This window comes from Alexandromys fortis, unplaced genomic scaffold, assembly GCF_014885135.2.
Source record: "Alexandromys fortis isolate MF-2015 unplaced genomic scaffold, M_Fortis_MF-2015_v1.1 scaffold_72, whole genome shotgun sequence".
NCBI lineage: Eukaryota > Metazoa > Chordata > Mammalia > Rodentia > Cricetidae > Alexandromys > Alexandromys fortis.
This window is the reverse complement of record NW_026067969.1, coordinates 9,119,753-9,140,846: the sequence shown is the minus strand read 5'-3', so window position 1 is coordinate 9,140,846 and position 21,094 is coordinate 9,119,753. Positions and strand designations below refer to the sequence as shown.

General features: G+C 47.5%; 1 protein-coding gene across 11 annotated transcripts in view; it reads left to right on the top strand.

The window, feature by feature from the left end:
• Ralgps1 (Ral GEF with PH domain and SH3 binding motif 1) overlaps window positions 1-21,094 on the top strand; it is a 251,711-nt gene that overhangs the window by 67,485 nt on the left and 163,132 nt on the right. For 9 of the 11 annotated variants that reach the window (XR_007594100.1, XM_050154887.1, XM_050154885.1 and 6 more), the window contains one exon: window positions 20,907-20,990. The exons of the other annotated variants lie outside the window; for them this stretch is intronic. Coding sequence is in view for 8 of the 9 variants with exons in the window: in XM_050154887.1 (XP_050010844.1) it covers window positions 20,907-20,990 (84 nt within the window). In the remaining variant the exon portion in view is untranslated. The remainder of the gene's footprint in view (window positions 1-20,906; window positions 20,991-21,094) is intronic. 11 annotated transcript variants of the gene reach the window in all.

Below are 21,094 nucleotides of genomic sequence, written 5' to 3'. Positions count from 1 at the left end.
GATGGGAGAAAAGATATTTAATTTAAATTGCAATACAGTGCATAGGGATCCTGTAGGACTGGCTTGCAGTTGTAGTCTGAGAATCAGGACCTTAGTGGGGTCCAACAAGCAGGATCTCTGGGAGTTCTGCCTGGAGAGATGTGCTGGTGGTCATTAGCTGGGAGGTGGTAAGATGACTGACTTGGGTTAAATTCCTATTTCCCAGAACCCTCAAGGATGTCAGTGAAGAGGTGAGCCTCTAACATCTTCTCTTTGGGGAAATGGTGTGGGTGGGTTTGCAACATGGATTATGGTGCCTGGACAGGTTGGGAAAACCTCTAACTCTTCATTAGCATCTCCGTACAATGGCTTGTTGATTAGAGAGCTGTGAGGATGTGCCAGTTAATGACCTTACTGCTCAAGCTCTCTTTCCTTTCCTTCTCCTGAGTGCCATCATCATCCAGATGTGCACACAGGACTTGACTCTCGGGCCAGAGCTCACTCTTTAGATCCTAGCCAGTCTCCCCAGGGCTCACTTGTGTCACAGAAGCTGATTCTGCTCAGTGTTAGTTACAGAGAGATGTGGAATCCTGTAGACTCCTCCCAGACGGTTTACCAGTGTTAGGGAGCCTCACCTAAGGTTTACTGAAGTGACCACTATTTCAGGTGTTTTGTCTTGTGCTCTGCTCCATAATCAACCTTATCCTATGACCAAGTCACTGCTCTGTTGCTGTGAAGGGATACCATTAACTCTTATAAATGACAACTCTTATAAAAGAAAACATTTCATTGGGGGCTTGCTTACATTTTCAGAGGCTTAGTCCATGATTACCATTTTGGGGAACATTGGAGCAGGCATGGCAGGCATGATGCTGGAGAAGTAGTTGAGATCTACATCCTGATCTGAAGTTGGGGGGGCGGGGAGACAGAGACAGACAGAGACTGGGCCTGGTTTGGGCTTTTGAAACTTCAATGCCCACCTCTAGTAACATAACTCCAACAAGGCCATGTGTCCTAATCTTTGTAGTCTTTTCAAACAGTTCCACTCCTTGGTGACAGACTAAGCACTTAGATATATGAGCCTATGGGTGTGGTGGTAGGGGCACCATTTTGTAAATAGACTGCCTGTTAATTTTTCCAGCCACCCAGACCCAAATAATCACACAGAAACTATATTAATTACAAAACTGGCCAACGGTCCAGACGTATTTCTAGCTAGCTCTTATATCTCAACCCATTTCTATTAATCTGTGTATCACCACGAGGCTGTAGCCTACTGGTAAGGTTCCAGCATCTTTTTCCTTCAGCAGCTACATGGTGTCTCCCTGACTCCGCCTACTCTTTCTCTCTATCTCTTCCAGTCTGGTTATATTCTGTCCTGCCTAAATCTGTTGCCTTCTCTCTTGTGCTGCCATAGAAACATCAGATTTTCCTCTTGGTGGTAGCAGCTCAGACTCCCCCATGTGCATTGCCCTGATTGCCACCTCTGGTCCCCGAGAGAGCTTGAAACAAGACCACTGTTCATGATGGTTATGAGTGTCAATAACTCCACTGGTGGTGGGATCCAATTCTGTTATTTTTACCATAATGATCACAGATGTCTTCCTCTGCTCTGCCGGCTGGCAGGTGAGTCCTCCTGAAGGCGTTTGGAGCATAGTTTTCCAGTTGACTTACCTAGCTTGCAACCTGGGCCTTATGTCCTTGATGCCATGCAGTCGTGAACAGTTTGCATTGCTTCCTTCAGTTCCTGTGTTTCAGGGTGCAGGCTGGCTTTTCCTGTCTTTAAAGTTGCCACCATCACTTCAAAACCTGGAAATATTTCCTCATTGTGCTTCTGGGATAGAAACTTTCCTAAAATCCTCCCTCTCTCCTCACATCCATGGACAATTAATTAGCCCTAAGCCCTGACTTTACTGTTGTTTTACTGCAGAGAAGTCAAGCTGTGTACCAGGAATATCAAGACTCTACAGTCCCTCAGAGCTAGAAGCCATGTCTCTGGGCTGTATGGTTCCCAATTCTGGACTCTTCAAGGGAGGTCCCTGGAGTCTTGTTTGCTTGCTTTCCCATAAAGGAGCTTTCCAAGGTCTCCCTCTTTTATCCTTTCTTTGTTAGGGTGGCTTGATTGAACAGTGGGAGACCCCGGCTCAGGATGGGTTTGGCTTCAAGTAACATAAAGCATTGGGGGTCTTCTGGGCCCAAGGATGTATCTGCTTGACAGATCTTATGGAATCTGGAGGTGGCCAGAGGCCAGACTCAGGGCCTGACACTATCTTCCATCTTGCTCTTCCCTGTCTTGGTTCTTGCTTCTGTTGGCCTCCTCTGACTCTCTGGGTAATGTCCTGATGCTTAGTTCTTCTCTTCCCTCCACCTCGAGCGAGTGATCATCCAGTGCTATCTGGCATGGATCATTCAGAAGGACTGTCCACTTCCCACCCTGTAATGGGATTCAGGTGAGGAGCAGGTTCCAGAGAAGACTGAGCACTGGGAGCCAGTGTCCTCCAGGTCCCCTGAGCCTAACTGGCCATCTACCTTCTGGAGACCATCAGACTCTGAGACCTTGTCTGCTTCAGCCAGTGCCTTTCACATTCCTTCCATGCAGGATTCTGCACAGGTGCTGGGAGGGTGTCCCAGGGCTGCCCTGGGAACCTGTGGAGGAACTCACTGCAGATGGAGATTGGTAGTCTCCCAGTCATCATAGTTCCTAACAAAGCCTTTGGATTTATGGGTTTTAATCAGCCATGTGGACACTTGGTTGTCAGGAAGTGATCAGCTGTCTTTCCTGAAGCTCGTTGGGGTCAGGAGAGACCTTCAGTGGGGTTCCACCCTGCTTTTAGTGATTCTGCCTGGGAGTACAGCTCTCGGTGCTGAAGTCTTCCTCCAGAGGGGTCCAGGCTCCCTTCCTGACACCTGGCTTATCTGGCATCTGCTGAATGTCCCTTAGACTCCTTGGAGGTGGAAGGAGTCCCTTCCTACTTGGTGGCCGTGACAACATTGTGAGGACAGGAAGGGATCTGGCCTGGGACTCAGGATGAGTATCAGTAGTACACACAAGGGGATCTTCCTGTGGACCCCATAATTCTATAGGTGTATAGACTATGTCCGTGTCTAAGAGAAAAATTACTTTTCAAGCCATTGTTTAGATTTAGCTAACATGTAAAAAGTATTTGGGTAACCATTTTTGGTATACCTGAAACCCAATTTGAGACAGCAAGTTGATTTCCCTTTTAGTCCCAAGATGTTTAAAAAGCAAATGCTTGCCAGAATTGAGCTGAATGTCAGTGCACACACATGGGTTTGTATGGAATGGGGAAGGCTGTTCTTTGTCCCTCGTTCTCCAACCTACCTCCTGCAGAATAGTTCTGGCAGTGCCTGAGACTGTAAATACTTGGGGTTGCCTCATTGGGCTGTCAGCATGGGCAGGAAGCAGCCAGATAATTTTATGATCCATAAAAGCAAGCACCAGACATGCTCCGAAATTCATTAGTGTTTGCTTGTCATTACAGATAGCCTGTGTTGTTTGCCTTCTGACTAGACAGCCATGGGCAGGGCCCAGTTTGAGTCTCTGGCTGCCAGCAATCACAGTTTAAAGCAAAGCTTCAGTTCGTGGCTGGGACTGGGGACTGTGTTTTGCTCTTGAACATAGGTGCTGTGGACTCAGATCAGCTTTCCTTAGTGTGAAGGATGACTTCCTACATCCTACTCATAGGATGGATCATGGTCCTTTGCTTAGGTTTCCCCTCTTCATTGCAGACAGACTTGAGGATTATACCCTAGTTCTCTGCCACACAGCAGTTCGAACTAAGTCTATCCCCTGCTCAAAGTACAGATCTGTTTCTCTACCTTCTTCTCAACTCAGACCTACAACACTCAGGGCTCAGACTGTGACTGTTACCATGATTCCAACATGGCTGTGGGGCTGTGGGGTCTCCAGGCCAGCTGTCTCTCTGATATAGGAGTAGACAGAGAGGCTCACCAGTCTTGGCACTGGATGTGCTGAGGTCAGGCCATCAGCAGTCTTGAAGTTTGAGTGGCATCTGGAGGATGCCGGTGTGCCCAGGGCCAAATGACTGGGGTCTTGGAGTGGAGTTGGACATTAATTACTCCCTTAATCTGGTTGGCTTAGGCATTTCTGAGGCCGGGATGGAGTAGTGAGTTCCATGCATATCATTTGTTTGCTCAACTCAAGGCAAGACACACACCACTTGTGAGGTTCCCTGTTTTGTATTCTGAGGGGTCCGGGAATGATCAGGGAATCACTGATCTAAGGGGACTGATAAGACATTTACTCATGTGTCTCCAGAGGCCACCTGGAAGGGGAGCCAGTACTCCTCGCTGGGGCAATTGGCAGAGTCTTCTCTGAGGGGTCTTCTTTGTCTGTGGCCTAGGGAATTGTAATGTTAAAAAAAAAAAATCAGAAATAAAGTATGTCCTTGGTAAGGAGAGCCGCTGGAACACAGGTAAGGCAAGGGAGGAGAGAGTTACCTGTCGGGGCAATTGCGGATAAAGGGCATTGTTTGAAATAAGACTGGATCACTGTGGAGGGCTGGGTGGCTCTAGTTGGCATAGCAAAGGAGCTGTTGGCTCCTGGAGAGCAGAGCTTCCTTCCAACTGGACAGGTGTCTGGCTCTGCTTCTCAGCAAGCCCTAGAACAAGCCTATGGCACCCTGCTTCGCTGGAGTTGTGACGGACCCCACTTCTTCTGGGGCACCCCACTTCTTCTGGGGCACACCCGCTCCTGGTCATGCTTGTAGCAGGACACCTGTCTGCCACTGCACTTGCCTGTTTCTTATCTGTTCCCTGCTTCTTCCTTCCAGTTTTGTCTCAGTGTGCCTTCCTAGCTTGGTTACACTCTTTTCCCCCTGGGCTGTGGCATTTATTTTCTAGAGGATACTTCTTTACCCACATCTGCTTCTCCTTCCCTAATGCCCCTTCACCTGCAGCTTTAAAGTCTCTACCCAGCTTGTTTCAACTTTCTAGTAGTTTCCTTGAGGCTTTAGCTCAGTCCCAGGTCTCTCAGATGCAGATGCAGGCCACATGGCATGCTACTTTTGTGTTTCACCTGTTGTACCTCCTCCTAGGCTTTTAGATCTCCCTCCAGGCCTGTGGGCTAGCTTTCCAGCCCATCCTGCTTGCTCCCCCCAGCCCCATTAGAACCTCTGATCTCACTTTAAATGTGCACTGAGTAGTGTGTTCAGATGTCTGTTTTTCCCTGTGAAGGCAAGCAGCCCTGTCCCCGAGTTGTGCAGTCCGGCTTTGTGCTACTGATCAGGGGGCACTGAGAATGGGAGCAGCAGGCTGGGCCTGTGGTTGGGAATGAAGCCATGGTCTCACTGCCTGCCGTGTAAACAGTGGTTTCACACCACGGCAGGCTGATGACTCCAGCGTCTGAAAGGCTTCCGTATACTTTTGACTAAGTGTTCCTGTGTAGAGCAAACATCTGGAAGACTGGGTTTCCCTCTTGCTTTCGGGGAGGAAACGGCTTTTCTAAAAGAGTCATTCCTGCTGATCTACACATGCTGGGGCCTTCCATAGTTATCATCAGACAGTATCAGTGTCCAAACAGCCTCACTCCCTGAAGGGTGTTGTGCTATGCAGTCATTGCTGGTCGCTGGAACTTTCAAAAGCCTGGTGTTATTTCCAGAGATTCTCTTCTGTTCAGGATGTTAAGCTGTGATCCAAAAGCATGGGGTGGGAGAGGCTTCAATGAGGTGGTCATTGAAACTTAGCTTGAGCAACACAGACTAGTCTTATAGTGCATCCTGAAGCTGCCAGCTGACTGCTGCAAGGCTTGGGGATGGTCTTATGGTCTGGTCAGCCTCAGATCCCTGTGCCACCTCTGGGCATGTTGTATTGCACAGCCGCTTTTCCTTCCAAGTGAAGTTGCTCAGACCCTGATCCCCTGCCTTGTAACCATCTGTATCCCTCAGTCTTCCTGGTAGGCTTTCTCTGGTAAATACTGCCTACCTTGATTAATTTGCATATATTAAATTGTTTGTCGTGAAGCTCAGCTCTCTTCCCTACAAATTCAATAGTGAAGTCTACTTCTTCCTTCTTATCCTGTCTTCTTTTCTCCTCTTCCTGTTCTTGCTTCTCCCTGTCTCCCTGTCTGCTTCTGAACCCTGAGTGTGCCCTGATCATCTGTCCCCAGTCTCCTCCTCCTACCACGATTTCCTGCTGCTGTCTTCCTGAATGGTCTCATCTTGTCGTCTCTGCCCACATGGTGCAGTACCACAGGGCACATAACTCCTGGTTGCAGCACGACCTCTCTGTGCTCCTGTACAAGCAATGGTGAAGAGAAGTTGCTGTGGTGGCTTGAGCATGGGATGGGGTGGGGAGCAGGGGTTCCCACCCTGCCAATGTGGTGAGGGACGGGCTCTGTATAGGCACCTATTGTTTCACGCCTTTTCTTTGTGTTATGAAGTGATGGCCATTAGCCTGAGATAGAATCCACTAAGTGTCTAAGTTCTCTTCTTCTTTCCAACGTGTATCTATTGTGGGGAGGACACAGACGTGTGCAGGTCAGAGGACAAATGTGAGAGTCAGTTTTCTTCTTCTACCATGTAAATTCGAGACATCAAACTCAGATCGTCAGGCTTGGTGGCAAATGCCTTTTACCCTTGAGCCATCTTATCAACTCCTTTTTCCCTTTCAAATTTCAAAGGATTAGATTTCTGAGACAGGCTTGTTGGGCTTGCAGTGTCTGTCTATCACTTTCTGTACTGGAGTAAATCAGTTAGCATAAATTATGTGTTCTATAAAAGGTTTAGAGAGTGTACTTAGAAAGTCACATGACCCTGGAACTGCTGCTGGGTTAATGCTATTTTTTTCTTGTGTGATTTTAGCACACTTATCACCCAGCAAAGTCTCTTCTGGCCCAATCCAGAAGGCCACATGAAGACCCGCATCTTCCTCAGAAGCACATGCTTCCAGAGGTTTTGTTTACTCACCCTTTGCTAAGCATTCCCTGCAGCATGTGATGATCAAGGAAACAGTGGTTTGTGCAGAGAACTGTGTTGACCAGGTTGAAATTCCTCCAGAAACAGTGAGACTCATAGTAGATATTTCCAAAGCCCAGAGAGATGAATCAGGAGACAAGCTAACATTTCCCCCTAATGCTCAGAGGAAAGACACAGATGTGGTGTGTGCAGATTTCTTCACTTCTTCAACTTAGGTTCCAGTTCTTCATCTCTGAAATGGGGCAGCCAAGGAGCCTGTTCCATGGACTTCTTGTGAGGGCAGTGGGTAAAAATGTGTGTAAAAAGAGTGAGTGCTCCTGGACTGAGCTCCCAAAGTCCAGTTGAAGAGTGGAAGGAGTGAGAATATGAGCAAAGAGGTCAAGACCATGATGGGTTCACCTACTGAAACAGTTTACCTGAGCTAATGGGAGCTCACCAACTCCAACCGGACTGGGAAGGAACAAGCATAGGACCAAACTAGTTCCTCTGATTGTGATTGACAGGTGCTTGGCTGGGGCAGACTGAGGGGCCACTGGCAGTGGCACCAGGATTTATCCACACTGCATGTACTGGCTTTTTGGGATCCTATTCTCTTTGGATGTATACCTTGCTCAGCCTAGATGTAGTAGGGAGGGCCTTGGACCTTCCACAAAGCAATGTTCCTTTCTCTAAGGATTGGATGGGATGGGGTGGGAGGGTGTGTGGAGGGGATGGTAGGAGGGGAGGGAGTGGGAACTTGGATTGGTAGATTTTAAAAATCTAATAAATAAATAAAAGAGTGAGTGCTCGGTGTGTGCTGTTCTGGTCATTACAGACGTAAGGCAAGGCAAGGGTGATGGTGACGTCATTGTTCTTTACGGGTGCTCTGTGTTGTTCAATGGCTTTTATAATCAACACCTAAAGTGTTGTTGTTGTTTTTTAAAAGAGAATATTTGAAAGATGCTGTGTCCCATCTCATCCCTGGTGACAGGATGGAAATGGACATGTAGCCCTGTGGGATTCCTGTTGACTTACTGGCTTGTGGGGCTGGCCTGCTGGTTGCTGTACTATATTTTGTTAATTGGGACCCCTTCTCTGTCATGAGGATTGGAGACTGCAGGGCTGCTATTGGCTGCCACAGGCACAGACAGCTGGATCTAATTGTGCAGTACTATGCTGGATGAGGGCTGCAGAGGGAATGTTTTGGGAAATTTGCATCATCATGGCCCTAAATCTAGTGCATGTTTTCCAAGTAGACAGTGGTTAAGGATTTGCTAAAACAGTAGTGGCTGTAAATGAGTTGTTGTTCTATAGAAAGAACTGAAAGCCAAGGAAGACAGTTTACTCCTGTTCATTCAGTGACCACCCCATGCATACACTCAACTCTCTTCCCACTGACTGCCCTCCCACCTGTGGGATGTGTCTGGTGAAGTCCTGAAGCTGACAAGCTGCCTTCTCCTGAGCACTGCCTCCTTCCTTTCCCCACCTCAGCTTCCAGCAGGTGTTTGTTTCAAGTGGCTGAAGTGTTTCTCTCCCAGGAGATAAAAGGGTGTACCCATTGCTGTCACCAGCCAGATGTGGGCTCAGCAGAAGTAACCTGTGTGCCTGGCCCACCCTACTGTTCTTGCCCCTGTTATCAGGGTATAGACCCCCTAACACTCAGGGGAGAACTTCCCCTCAGTATGTGATTCTATGCGTGCCTGGCCCGGTATTATTCCCTCCTCATTCACATCACTTTCCCAGAAACCTTCCTCTTCAATCACACGGGCTCTTGATATTCTCAGCCATGCTGAGTTTCTCCTAATTCAGCAACTCGGCCTTCTATGTGCCCTTCCTGCTGCCTGAATCCCCTTCTGCCGCACAGTTGCCGGGAATGGCCCTCATTCCTTCAAGTCTCTGTGCTAGGGCAGTTTCCCGGGTAGGCCCCTGGAGACACCCTCTCCAGCTATCCCCCTCCCTCACCCTGACCAGTGCTTTCCCAGAACACCTCTCCTTTTCCTACTTACTACAGAGTCTTTCTCTCTTTCCTCCGTAGAGTCTGAGCTTTGTGTATGTGATGTTTCTGTTGCTATATTTCCTCGATACACCGTAATTCTGGAATGAGTGAAAATAGACATGTCTTACATTACCCATCACTACTGTCCCTTCATCTTTGTTTGTTTGTTTTTTCGAGACAGTGTTTCTCTATAGCTTTGGAGGCTGTCCTAGAACTTGTTCTGTAGACCAGGCTGGCCTCGAACTCACAGAGACCCACTGTTTGCCTCCTGAGTTCCGGGATTAAAGGCTTGTATCACCATCATCTGGCTTCATCTTCTCTTTGTCTTTTTTCTTCTCCTTCCTCTCTTCCTCTTTCTCCTCCTAGAAAGAGCTGAGAGAGAGAGAGAGTCACGCAGGAGACTTGTATCTAGAAAACATCCTTAGGATGCACATCAACTAGAAGCAAACAAAGAACAGTTGGTCTTTGTTGTCCGGAGTTCTGGCAATCAGAATCCCTGCCTCTCCCCAGCCCTCCGCAGTCACCAAGATCCTCAAGGCCAGGACCTTTCCAGCAGTGCCAGCTACTTGGATGCCTACTCCTCTCACTTTCCCTTCTCCCTGTCTCTTCCCTTGCTTCCTTTTCCCTGAGTCCCAGATCCTCTCATGCCTCATAGCAGCTAGATTTGTCCCAGGAAAGGGCAGTTCCTGGCAGTCACACATTTCCACAAAGCTTTTTCTAACCTCTAGTAAGTGGCTCACTGCATAAGGCCTCTCTCTATTTGAGCCTTAGCTCTCTCTCCTCAGACATGATGTCATCTGTGACCAGCTAGTCATGATCTTCAGATTTCTTTGGAAAGTGCAGAGGGTCTCTTGCTCCTGTGGGGATTGCTGGTCCTTTATAACTAACTGTTGGCAGGTGATAAGTGGCTGTGACTTTATGATAGCGGTGCATATTTCAGTGTAAACTTCATTTTAAAGGTGGTGTGTCATGCACCATTTCCCCCCAAACCATAGAAGAAAAACCATGATCTCTCTTCTCTTCTCTCTCTCTCTCTCTCTCTCTCTCTCTCTCTCTCTCTCTCTCTCTCTCTCTTTCTCTCTCTCTCTCTCTCGGTTTTTAGAGACAAGCTTTCTCTGTGTAACAGCCCTGGCTGTTCTGGAACTAGCCCTTGTAGACCAGGCTGGCCTGGAACTCAGAGAGATCCACCTGCCTCTGCCTCCCCAGTGCTGAGATTAAAGGTGTGCGCCACCGCCTGGCTCATGATCTCTTTAAACTAGTTTCTTTCCTGGTTATGTCAGAGTTTTGACTTACTGAGATCTGGGTTTCTTGTTTCATCCACTTTTTGTATTCTCTGTTATCTCTGTCATCTTCCCTCTTTCTCAGAACCTTCGGATTGCTGCACCTTCCCATTGCTCAAGCCTCGAACTTCACATTCAGAATACCATGTTTCCTTAGGTGGACCTGCAAAATGACAAGCCAACAAACAGCACCACTGTCATTATGACTGGCACCCGTGACTTAGTGCCCAGTGAGTGATAGGCCTGGATGATGTTTTCAGTGTTTGGTAATCTTGGGCCATTCTAACGAGTAGACCTTGTATCAGGGACCCACAGTTCCCTGGGGCTCACAGTTCTCTTCTTTCTGACTGTTAACTGCTCTGTAATGGGTATATGCACATGTAATACACAAGGGTACAAATATTAAAATACACTATGTTTAAATATTGTGTGAATATATAGAAAACGCTAAATGGTATGTTTAACATTTTAATATATAGTTAGGAATTCCTTGGTTTTTATAAAGCCTAGAGATTATATTTGCCTCTTTCATCATTTAATCTTCATCCAGACATGGCCAGGCTGTTTTAGTTTCGTCCATATCATCCTTTAATTGCTCTTGTTTTCTTCTCTCTGGCTTCCCTCTATCCTGCTCCAGGTTGAACCAACTGCTCCCTAGCCTTTGCACAGTAGCCATCGTGGGACTTGTTTGCAGTTCCCTGATTAGACTCAGTTATGCTTAGTGAAGTTGACTTCATGCAGTCTTGAGAGATGAAAAGTGGTCATGTTAGCCACCACGCAGCCCCAGGGAAAAGTGCCCTAGTTCCCTTACGTGTCTTCATAGTTTGCCTGTATCCCTGGCAGCCAGCATCTTTTTATATTTCCAAAACATCTTCATGATTGAGGTCATGTGACACTGCCGTGTGGTTCCTTTCCTTAACCTAAAGCAGTGGCTATGTGCACTGCTACTGCATTTCCTTTTCTGATTGAGTGGTTTTGGTTTCGTGGGTAGACTAGGATTGCTTATCCCTTTACTAGCTGGTGGACTAGGGATGTGGAAAATGAAGATTCCATGAAGGTACACTCATGGCGTGGAGTAGATGGAGGACCTCAGGGGGTAAATACCTACCATTAGGTTCGCTGGAGTCCACCTGCCTTCTCAAATAGCTGCATGGGTTGAAACACACAGCTGGTCTGTGCCTCTTCTTAGCTTGCAAGTCTGTCATCAGTTTGTGTGTTACCTGCTCTCTACACATCCTCTTAGAAAAAGGTTCTCAGAAATCAAAAATGGCTAGTTTTTATAGAAAATAGAATGATTTCTTATCATTGAATGTAACAGTTTGCATATGGATCTTTTAAAAAGAAATCTTAGCAAATTAAAAAATCTTGCTATCTTTTAGTCCCTTGTGTTTTCTTATAGTAGTGTTTTTATTTTTGGATCCTCTTCCTACTCTGTGGCTAGGGTTTTTTTTTTTTTTTTTTTAACCTGTCTTTTGCTTCATTGTTCTGGTTTCTCTGTTTCTGCTGGCTTGTTCTTATGCCTGTTCATTCCCTTCTGCGTGGCCAGGGCAGGATACTAACTGAACTATAGCCACCCTGCATGAAGACGTTGCATTGATGGACTTGCAGGGTATAGAACCCCAAATGCCAGTATGTGTTGAGATTTATTCTGGGGTATTACAGGGGAACCTAAACTTCTCCACCCTGTTTTCCCCTGATGGCTATTCTGTCTAAGCTCCTATCCCCTGGCTGACTCTCATTCTCTTCTTGTTGCTCATGGTAATATAACCAAGAGCCTCTCTGAGCCCAGCCTCCCACATCCCAACCCCAGGCAGCAGGCTCCTGACTCCCAGCATCTCCTGACATAGCCTGTCCATGGGCTCTGCTTCCAGGTAAAAACCAAACTGATTTCCAGAGCTATTGTGAAGTCACTCATTGAAGGGTGGAGCCCTTCCACCTCCATCCTTTTGACCAGCTTGAGTTTATCTTTTCCTTCTCGGCTTTTCCTTCTGGGCTTTTCCTCCTGGGCTGTATCAGGCATTGCAGGAGCAATGTACCTCTCACATGTGTTGCCTGGATTCAATATAGCAGTATCTGTCGGTGGTTTGGGGCTTTGGGGGTTTAACATGAGGACAGATGATGGGCAGAAACCCAATTTCAGTCACAGACTAAGCCTATTGCCCTTTCACCCTTGACTACACCCGGTCTCACTGAGTATGACAGGAGGAAGAGTCTCACTTGTGTGGACAGTGACACATACAAAACCATTCCTGTTGTATTCAGAGCCATTAGCATCTACTAGAGCCAGGGAGAGTTTGTGGCTCTGGATGTGTTCTTTCAGTAGATAGGGCTCTTCAAAAGGGCCCTGGTGAGTACCAGTTCCACTTCCTACTAACTGTAACCTTAGGTAAGTGGCAGTCTCCCCGAGCCTTGTCTACCAAGAAGAGATGATACTAGACCCATGTCACCATATGGATTCAGTTGGTAACTTGCAGATATACCTGCCAGAGACCTTGGGCCATTTGGCATGCAGTAAACCCTGCTGTTTGTCCTGAATCTCTGCTCCTAGAAAAGCTCATGACTACAGTCCCTTTTATCTCTGCCTTTGCAGCCAGGGGCTACATGCCCCTTTCTGACTTGGTAGATCCATGAGTCAGCTTTGATGCCCACTGAGACCCTTAGGAGCCCTTGCCTAGGCACTCTATAGTAAGTTATATCCTGTCACCCAGCTGTCTTCTTGACTGGCACCTTGTCATGAGTAGGTTTTATTGGAAAAGGGTGAACATGTGTTTGTCTTTCTGTAATATCAGAATTTATTGAGCAACAAGAAAATCACAGGTGACATTGATTTCATTATCTTCAATTCACTAAAAACTTCTGAAGCACTTGGCAGACTTGGCCACTGGCACGTACAAGATCTTCTATTCCAGTCTTAATTATTAACTCTCAGGTCACATAATTGTCTTCAGAGCGAGACAGAGAGAGACACAGAGTAAGAGAGAGAGAGAGACAGGTTGGTACCACACAAGCATCAGAGAGGCCTTACTAAGGGAAGAAGTAGGAGCCGCTGCAGATGCCATAACCTAGTCTGAGAGTTGGAGGTGCAGGGCTGGGTCTGCACTAAGTGAGCCGCCCCAAGCAGGGGTGTCATGTCAAGTGGAAGGCCTGGGGACAGAGTTGGGCGTTCACTGCCTGTTGATCATGTGATGCAGGCACCTGATAGTCTGGTGATGGTGATGAGGGTGTTGTTGTGACCATAGGAGGACAGGTTTATTCTGGGGTACAGTTCAGAAGAATGTCATCCATTATGGTGGGAAGTCATGTTAGTGGGAGTAGCCTGGTCATTGTCATCCGCCGACCAGGAAACTGGGCAGTAGCACTCATCTGACTTTCTCCCTTTTCCCTTCTGTTTAGTCTGGGACTTCAGCCCATGGGATGGTGTCCCACCCACATTCATTGTGGGCTTTCTTATCAGTTAAACCTCCAGAAACACCCCTACAGACATTCCCTAGAGGTGTGTTGTCTAGGAGAATCTCAGCCAGTTAAGTTCCAGTAAAGATGAACCTGCACCCGGTGTTAGGTGTCTCTTTTATATAACCCAGGACAGGGTATTGCACCATTTCTTGGTCTGGTATGTTTGATAACTTCACAGGCCTGACTCTTTTTTTTTTTATGGTTTTGATATGTCCATATACTCTTGACTTAATTTGATTAATTGACAGGTGGTAGTATTTTAGGTGAATAATGTCGTACCCATGGTTGGTGCTGGGCAGACCGTGGTTTGTTGTGCAAACCATTTGTGAGGCCATACTGCTTTGACATTTGAACTTAGATTGGAGAAAACCTCTGTTTTATAAAATAGTTATTAGGGCACAGCATAGCTGTAAAGCGACTGTCCTGTACAGTAGTAGTGACACCTGATTGCCACGCATCTGCGGGAGCCTCTGGAGGCCAGCAGCCCTGCGCTGGCTTAGGTAAGAATGGAGACTTACTACCCTGCCTGTCTGCTGCCCGAACAGATCAGCTCTTTGCTTGTTTCTCTTTAGAGATCGTTGGCCAGAGCAGTGGTGAAGGCTGTGTGAGGATGATGACACACTCGAAGATGGAGAACAGTTACGAGGTGCAGAGGGATGACATGCGGGAGGCACCTAGCACAGTTGCTGGCATGTAGTGCGTGCCTAGGAAATCTTGCAGCCCATGCTAGCTGACCTGGCCCCTCCTTTTAGGCTTTGGCAGGCCTGGAATCCTGTAGACTCCAGGCTCTTGACCTAGGGTCTTAGCCCCGTTTCTCCCTGTCCACTGCTCCTTTCCTTGGGATTGTTGTTTTGCTAATTTAGGCAACAGGTTGAAAGCGCCAGCCTTTGTTCTAAGCACATACAAATGTGGACTCCTCTAGTCTTTATGGCTAAGAACTAGTCTAGGTGGTGGGTGCTGTTTTCAGGTGAGGTCAGGCTTGTTCAGGGAACTGTAGCCATAGATTCAGGGCCATTTTCAGGTGAGTAAAGACAGACATGGAGAATCAGTGACTTGTCCTGGACCACAGAGTGAAGGTGTTACCAGGTCCACTTAACCATTGTCTCCTGTCCATTCTGCTCCCTGACCTTTCTGTGATGCATATGCCTTCAGTACTCACCTAGGAGACTAAAGCCAACTCTCTGCCAGGTACCAGTGGAAGGGTCTCTTGGAGAGCTAACGTTCCTGCTTCTACCCTGGGACCCTTCATTTGTACATACTTTCTAAGATGACTTCCTGTAGGTGGCAAGGCCTGTATGTCCCTCAAGGACTTGCTGGCTCCTCTGTTGCTTGTCTGTCTCCTGCACTCACCCTTACACTCCAGCAGAGGCCAGCTCTGATGTATTCTCTTTCTCAGGGAGACTCCACCCCAGTCTAGGCTGGCCTTGCTCCCACTGCTCAGTGACCTCCTCTCGTGGTGCCTTTGTCTTCCAGCTCCTCTGAAGAATCTCCGTGAGTAAACCTAGCCATTTTCCCCTTTGTTTCTATTGCTTTTATTTTTCTTCTGCCAGAAAGTGGGGTGGGAGGAGGCAGGAGAAAGCTTGTAGTGATGCATAGAGGTGGAACGGTACCGGTGTCTGGTGCCAGCCTCATGGTGGCTCTTCCTTGAGGTGCTGTGTTTTCCTTGTGGACATACTGAGTGAATTTGACTTGGAGAAGGTTGCAGTTGGAATTAAGCCCGCCTATTGGTACTAGCTTCCTGTGATCTGGAGGCTGAGATGCCATGGAGGTCAGTCTTCCCCAGAGCTCCTCTTACAGATTTCCTCATGCTCCATGCACAAGTCAGGGTTAGGCCTTTCTTAGAGCATGCCATGGTATCTGACATCCAGAGCCCTAAGCTCAGAGCGGTGGGCTCACCTCAATATGGGACTCAGAGCAGGTGGGCTCACCTGACTGTGGGACTCAGAGATGCTATATCAGATGAGTAAGACCATGTTGACACTGTTGATTAAGAATGCACACAGGCGAGGCTGTTAAAAGAAAGTTGATTTTGTGCTAATTAGAGGTCTTTCCATAGACAGTGCTAGTAATGAACACTTGCCTTTGACTGGCAGAGTGTCTAAATGAATCCTGTGTTACTGAGATTTTTATTTATGGCAGCTATGTAGACACACCCTTTTGGGTCTGGGCCTACAGAAACTGAGGTGCCCTGTGGGAGCCAAGGAATATGTGGCCAACAAGGAACTTGGACTCTTGGTTGAGCTTAGGACAGGAACATGGGTGCCACAGGGCTACTAGCTGAAGCCAATGGCATGCGTGTATCTACTACACCAAGCAGCAGTATATAGGAGGCAAGCGTGGACAGTTCCAGGTAGGGTTTGGAGCCTACATAAGAAATGAGTACTGGAAGATCCTGGAGGACAAGGACAGTCAGGTAGAGAGATTCAGGGCACAGTGTAGGGCCATGGCATCCCAGTCAGGAGTTGACATTGCTGGAGGAAAGAGCAGTGGCAGGAGAGCAGGGCATGCAGGAGGGGGAGGGAGGATAGTTGATGATACTCTGCTGTGGAGGAGAAGGAAGGGGGCTGAAGGAGATGGGGGGTGTGGCCAGGCATCTGATAATATTGAGTGAGGCTTAATGTGCACTCACATGCAGCAGGAAGGGAAGCGAGAGTGGAGGAGGTTGAAGATTGGAGAGGCCACTGGGAAAGCTGAATGGTGGATGGGGCCAGGTCCTTGACCAAGGAGGCCAGGAGAACTGCAGGTGGCACAAGTTTCCTCCTCACAGTTTCTCTTTTCTGGTGGACTCAGGGAATGTGCACGAGGGAGAGCAAAACCCAGAAGACTGCTCTTAGTCTCCTCCCACACCCTCTTGATCTCAGCCCAGAGTCAGAGCCGGACAGCCAAACAGTCTGTAGATCTAAGGCTTTGGGAGGGCCATGTCCAACCTTGGCACATCCAGGATTTAGAGCTGCCAGACATTCCCAGCCTCAACCCAAACCCTTTTTCAAACCCTTAGAGCCAGCCTTGTCTCCTCTGGTCAGTGTTAACCTTAGAGCCAGCCTTGTCTCCTCTGGTCAGTGTTAACCTTAGAGCCAGCCTTGTCTCCTCTGGTCAGTGTTAACTTTAGAGCCAGCCTTGTCTCCTCTGGTGAATGTTAAGTTGATCACAATCATCTTGGTTCTATAGCAAGAATCTTTTTAGACCTTAGTGACTGGAAGAGTCACTAAGTGGAAGTGTTGTTCTGTTCCTTCATATTTTTCCTGCATTTACACAGATGCAGGAAATCCTACAGGGCCAAACATGGAAGGGGAAGAGTGCCAAGGAGTTGGCCCAGAGAGTGTTGTAGTGTAGATAGAGCCATCTGATTCCACCTGACATCTTGATAATCTTTCTGTGCTGAGGGTGGAGGTTCCAGTGCCAAGGAGCTCAGACCTTATTCCCTCAAAAGGTACTCCAGTGCCTGCTGTGGGCCAGCAGAGTCACTCCTCAGGGATGGAACCAGTGTGTAGGACCTTGGTTACAGGGTGGAGGGCTGGGATTCAGAGTGAGGCCTCTCTACTTGAGGCTCTTTGCTCAAACCAGGCAGTCAAAGCACCTCTCAGACAGTGTTTCGCACTGCTGAGGTTTTCATTTGAAAGGTGCCCAGTCTTCTAGTGTATAAGGCTCCCTAGAGAATTGCCAATCCTCCAAAATAAAACAACCCAGCAGTGTTCAAATGTAGGTCTCAGAGACATTGGAAGTGAATAAATTCAGGGCAGCAGTGTGAAGTGCCTGTCCTGACTATTGACTGCATGACTTTGGTGAAAAGAGATCTAGAAACCATTTTAAGACAGTAGTGGGAGGAGAGAAGGAAGGGGGCACTTGGTGTTGGAGCTGATGCTGAGCACAGCTCCTGCTACTCTCCCTCCAGTGTGTACCCCCACTACTGGAGGAAGACATCTGTCAAGTGCCCACATGGTCTAGGCATCCCATGTCCTATGTCCTACAAGAATAGAAGTTCTACAAAGACAGATACCATACCACTGGGGTGTGGACAGCCAGGATTGGAGTTGGTTTTAACTGTGGATCCATGCCACTTATCTTCCAGGTGTCTTCCCAGGTAGTCATGGTGCAAAATAAGAACATGTAGTCTGAACTAAACGTATACATACACATGCATATACACATACATCCTTCCCGAGCACACACATTCACACACTTCCTGCTACAGCTGTTTATTTTTGTGTGCAGGGAAAAATATGGAGGGAAACACCATCAGTCAGAGACTGGACACTAAGCAGCCTAATCCCTGAATGTTGTTTAAATGCACTGGTTTTATATTTTATTATAACACAGTTTATCAGCATTGACATTGGGGATCCTAGGAGAGAGAGACCTTTGTCTTGACAAACTCTAACAGGGCAGTAATATAATATATGCTTAATGGTGTGTGTGTGTGTGTGTGTGTGTGTGTGTGTGTGTGTGTGTGTGTGTGCACAGTGGGGGAGTAAATTCCATTGAGGTGGGTGAACTGTGTGCTGGAAATGAATCCAGGTACACATTTCACACAAAGTGCAGACAGCAAACAGGTGAGCCCTACGGCACTGAGATTGACTCAGGTGTGAGTCTGAGAAGTGGAGTCACAGCATTCATTCAGGAGAATGAACACAGCACCACTTGTTAAATGAGGTGTGGTAGTGATTTTTATGAGAAACACTGTAAGAAGGGCCTGTGTGTTTGCTGCCTGCCTGCATGGGTGCTACTTGTTCATCTACTCCAGTTGCATCTGTCAGGTGCTAGTGTTTGCTAGTTTATATCACTGCCTTCAGACTTGGATCTAAAATTGTGAAGCTGAAATAGATTTGACCGGGTCCTAGCTCACTGTCTTCATGGGGGTGATAGTAGCTGCTCATAGATGTGAGGCAGCCAGAAAGAGGTGTGTCTCAGTTCCTGGTTGATCTTCAAGTGTCCCCATATCCGGGCAGTTCATCTTTCAGCCAAGCAGGCCACAGTTTGGTTACAGCCGGTTTCCCAAGTGTGCCTGGCTGGGACTCATCACTGGGTCCTGAGATGCCCTGATGAATGCTTGCTTCAGACATAACTGTCCGGCCAGCAAGTTTTTCCTTTGTCTGTTTCCACTTTCCCAACCTCTGACTTCTTGATACATGTTTGTTCCAGCTGGTTGACAGCCTATTCTCACTGAAAATCCTTAAAATGTTCCAGGTGTGTACTTTAAAAAAAGCTGCTAATGAGGAAGAGGCCTGGTAGGAATCAGAAGGTCTTGGAAGTGTAGGTTAAGAATGTCATCCCTCCCTTTCTTCTCTGTCAGGGCACCCAACAGCACAGGCTGGAGATGCTGGCCTTGCCTTGGCCTTAATAGTCTCCAAGTTGTCCCTGGTGGTTCCTAGGTTTTTGGCCCCTTATTCAAAGAGTTGAAATAAAGGTTGACTCGGATTACAAAAGTGGCAAGGAAACTTTATTGGATCAAAATAATATTCACTACAGGAAGAAACATTCTGTCAAGAGTGAGAGTGGCCATGCGAATAGGGGACTCAAGATCTCTGATTATTATTTAGGGCTTCCTTTTATGGGGCTCAAGAGAAGGAGTTTGGTTGCTAAGGGCTGTAGCATGGGTTGTTCTCTGTTTTGACTGGCAGGTTTATGTTGAAATAAGGAGCTGGGGGAGGGGGGCTGCGTCCCCAGCACCCCAGCCGCCTGCTAGCTCATGCCTGAAATAACAACACACAAACTGTATTCATTAAAAACTGCTTGGCCCATTTCTATCTAGATTCTTCTAGGCTAATTCTCGCACCTGGACTAGCCTATTTCTAATAATGTGTGTAAGCACCCCAAGGTGCGCTTACTGGGAAGATTCTAGCCTATGTCCATCCTGGGTCTGAGCTGTATGGGAGAGCAGAGCCTGGCGTCTCTGCTCCAGAGAGCAGAGCTGTTGAGTCTCTCTGGGAGCAGAGCAGACTCTGACCTCACTTCCTCTTCCTCCCAGAATTCTATTCTGTTTACTCCTCCCACCTATGCTTTAACCTATCAGGACCAGCCAAGCAGTTTCTTTATTGCTCAATGACCTTCCTCCATCAGGTTTACATTATGTAAACTTTCATTTACTGTACATGTCTTTTCCCATAATGCATCTGATTTTAGTCATATGCCTACTTAATTATGCACAGGCATGGCATGGTAAATACGGGATAGTCCACAAAAGTTCACTTAGAGGACACAGTTTGCCTTATTGTTCAGGTACTTAAACTAGTTCAGGCTGGATTGGGCCACCAGCCTCATAACTGGATATAAATGAAGTATAATTTAATACAATTTGTTTGTCTAATGGTTGTTAAATGGCAAGAGAAATTTATGCTGTTGTTCAAAGAAGGGAGCGCTTGCAGCTCAGCGAAGGTGGGCACTCTAGCTCGCTAGCAGGTTGCTAGGTAGATTATTCAAGAGGGATGTGTATGGTACATGCAGGTGTGAAGTCTTGGGCTGTCAGGCACAATATTAAAAGACGGGCGTGTGCACAGCCCATACCAAGTGGAGTCCTGGGTTGCTGAACTCTAACCTGTGCTTGCCTGCCTCTACATGATCACACACAATTGCTCCTGTTGTCCACACAGGAGCTAGCCTTGGTGACAGCTAAAACTTAGTCACTTTGATTCATCAAATCACACTGCTAAACCTGCTGGGAAAGTGGATATATGCTCCCACACTAGTGATAATTTTCTCTTCGGTCTCTTTGGGGGTACAAGAGATGGAAGGGGTCAGCTTCAGGAAGGAATCCCAGGAAATCCCAGAAGTGTCTCTGGTTGTTGAGGGCTTGGCCAAGGACTTTTCCTGATTACAAGAATGGAGGATACCATGTGAACAACAAAATGTAAGATTCTTCCGCTAGTTTTAATTTTCAGCTAGCCTAGAGCCCTGGAGCCATGTCCAGGACAGGGTGGGTCCTACGGGATTAAACACTTACACCCCTCCACAGACAGTCTGCACTATAAGAAGGCTTCTTCTCTTTGTCCCTGAGATGCTGACAGAATGACAGTAGTAAATATTTTGGCAAAGAAATCTTGGGAAATTGGAGCAGAGTTATAGGGGAGAGTATTCCATGTCTCTGCTGTTCCCTCGAGTCTGCCTGTGTGTATCCTCACCTCAGACCCAGCCTTCCTCCTCCATCTGCTGAGTTTAGGTACAGCCAAGCTTTAGCCCTGCACACCTCTGTGCTCACCTTACAGCCAGATGCCTGTGTATTTTGCATCCTTACTGAATTCCTGTTGACACCCACTCTGTGCTTCCCAGGAATTGGCCAGCTGCGGATGGAGTAAGAAGGAGAAACACAGTCTTGCCCCTAACGTTGTGGCCTTTACCCGGAGGTTCAACCAGGTAAGCAACATCCCTGCAGTGTTCTGTCCTCATGGCAGTTCACTGTACCTGTAGCCCTCAGGGTTCAGTCCAAGCTTCTTGGCCCTGGGTCCTAGAGCTCTTTC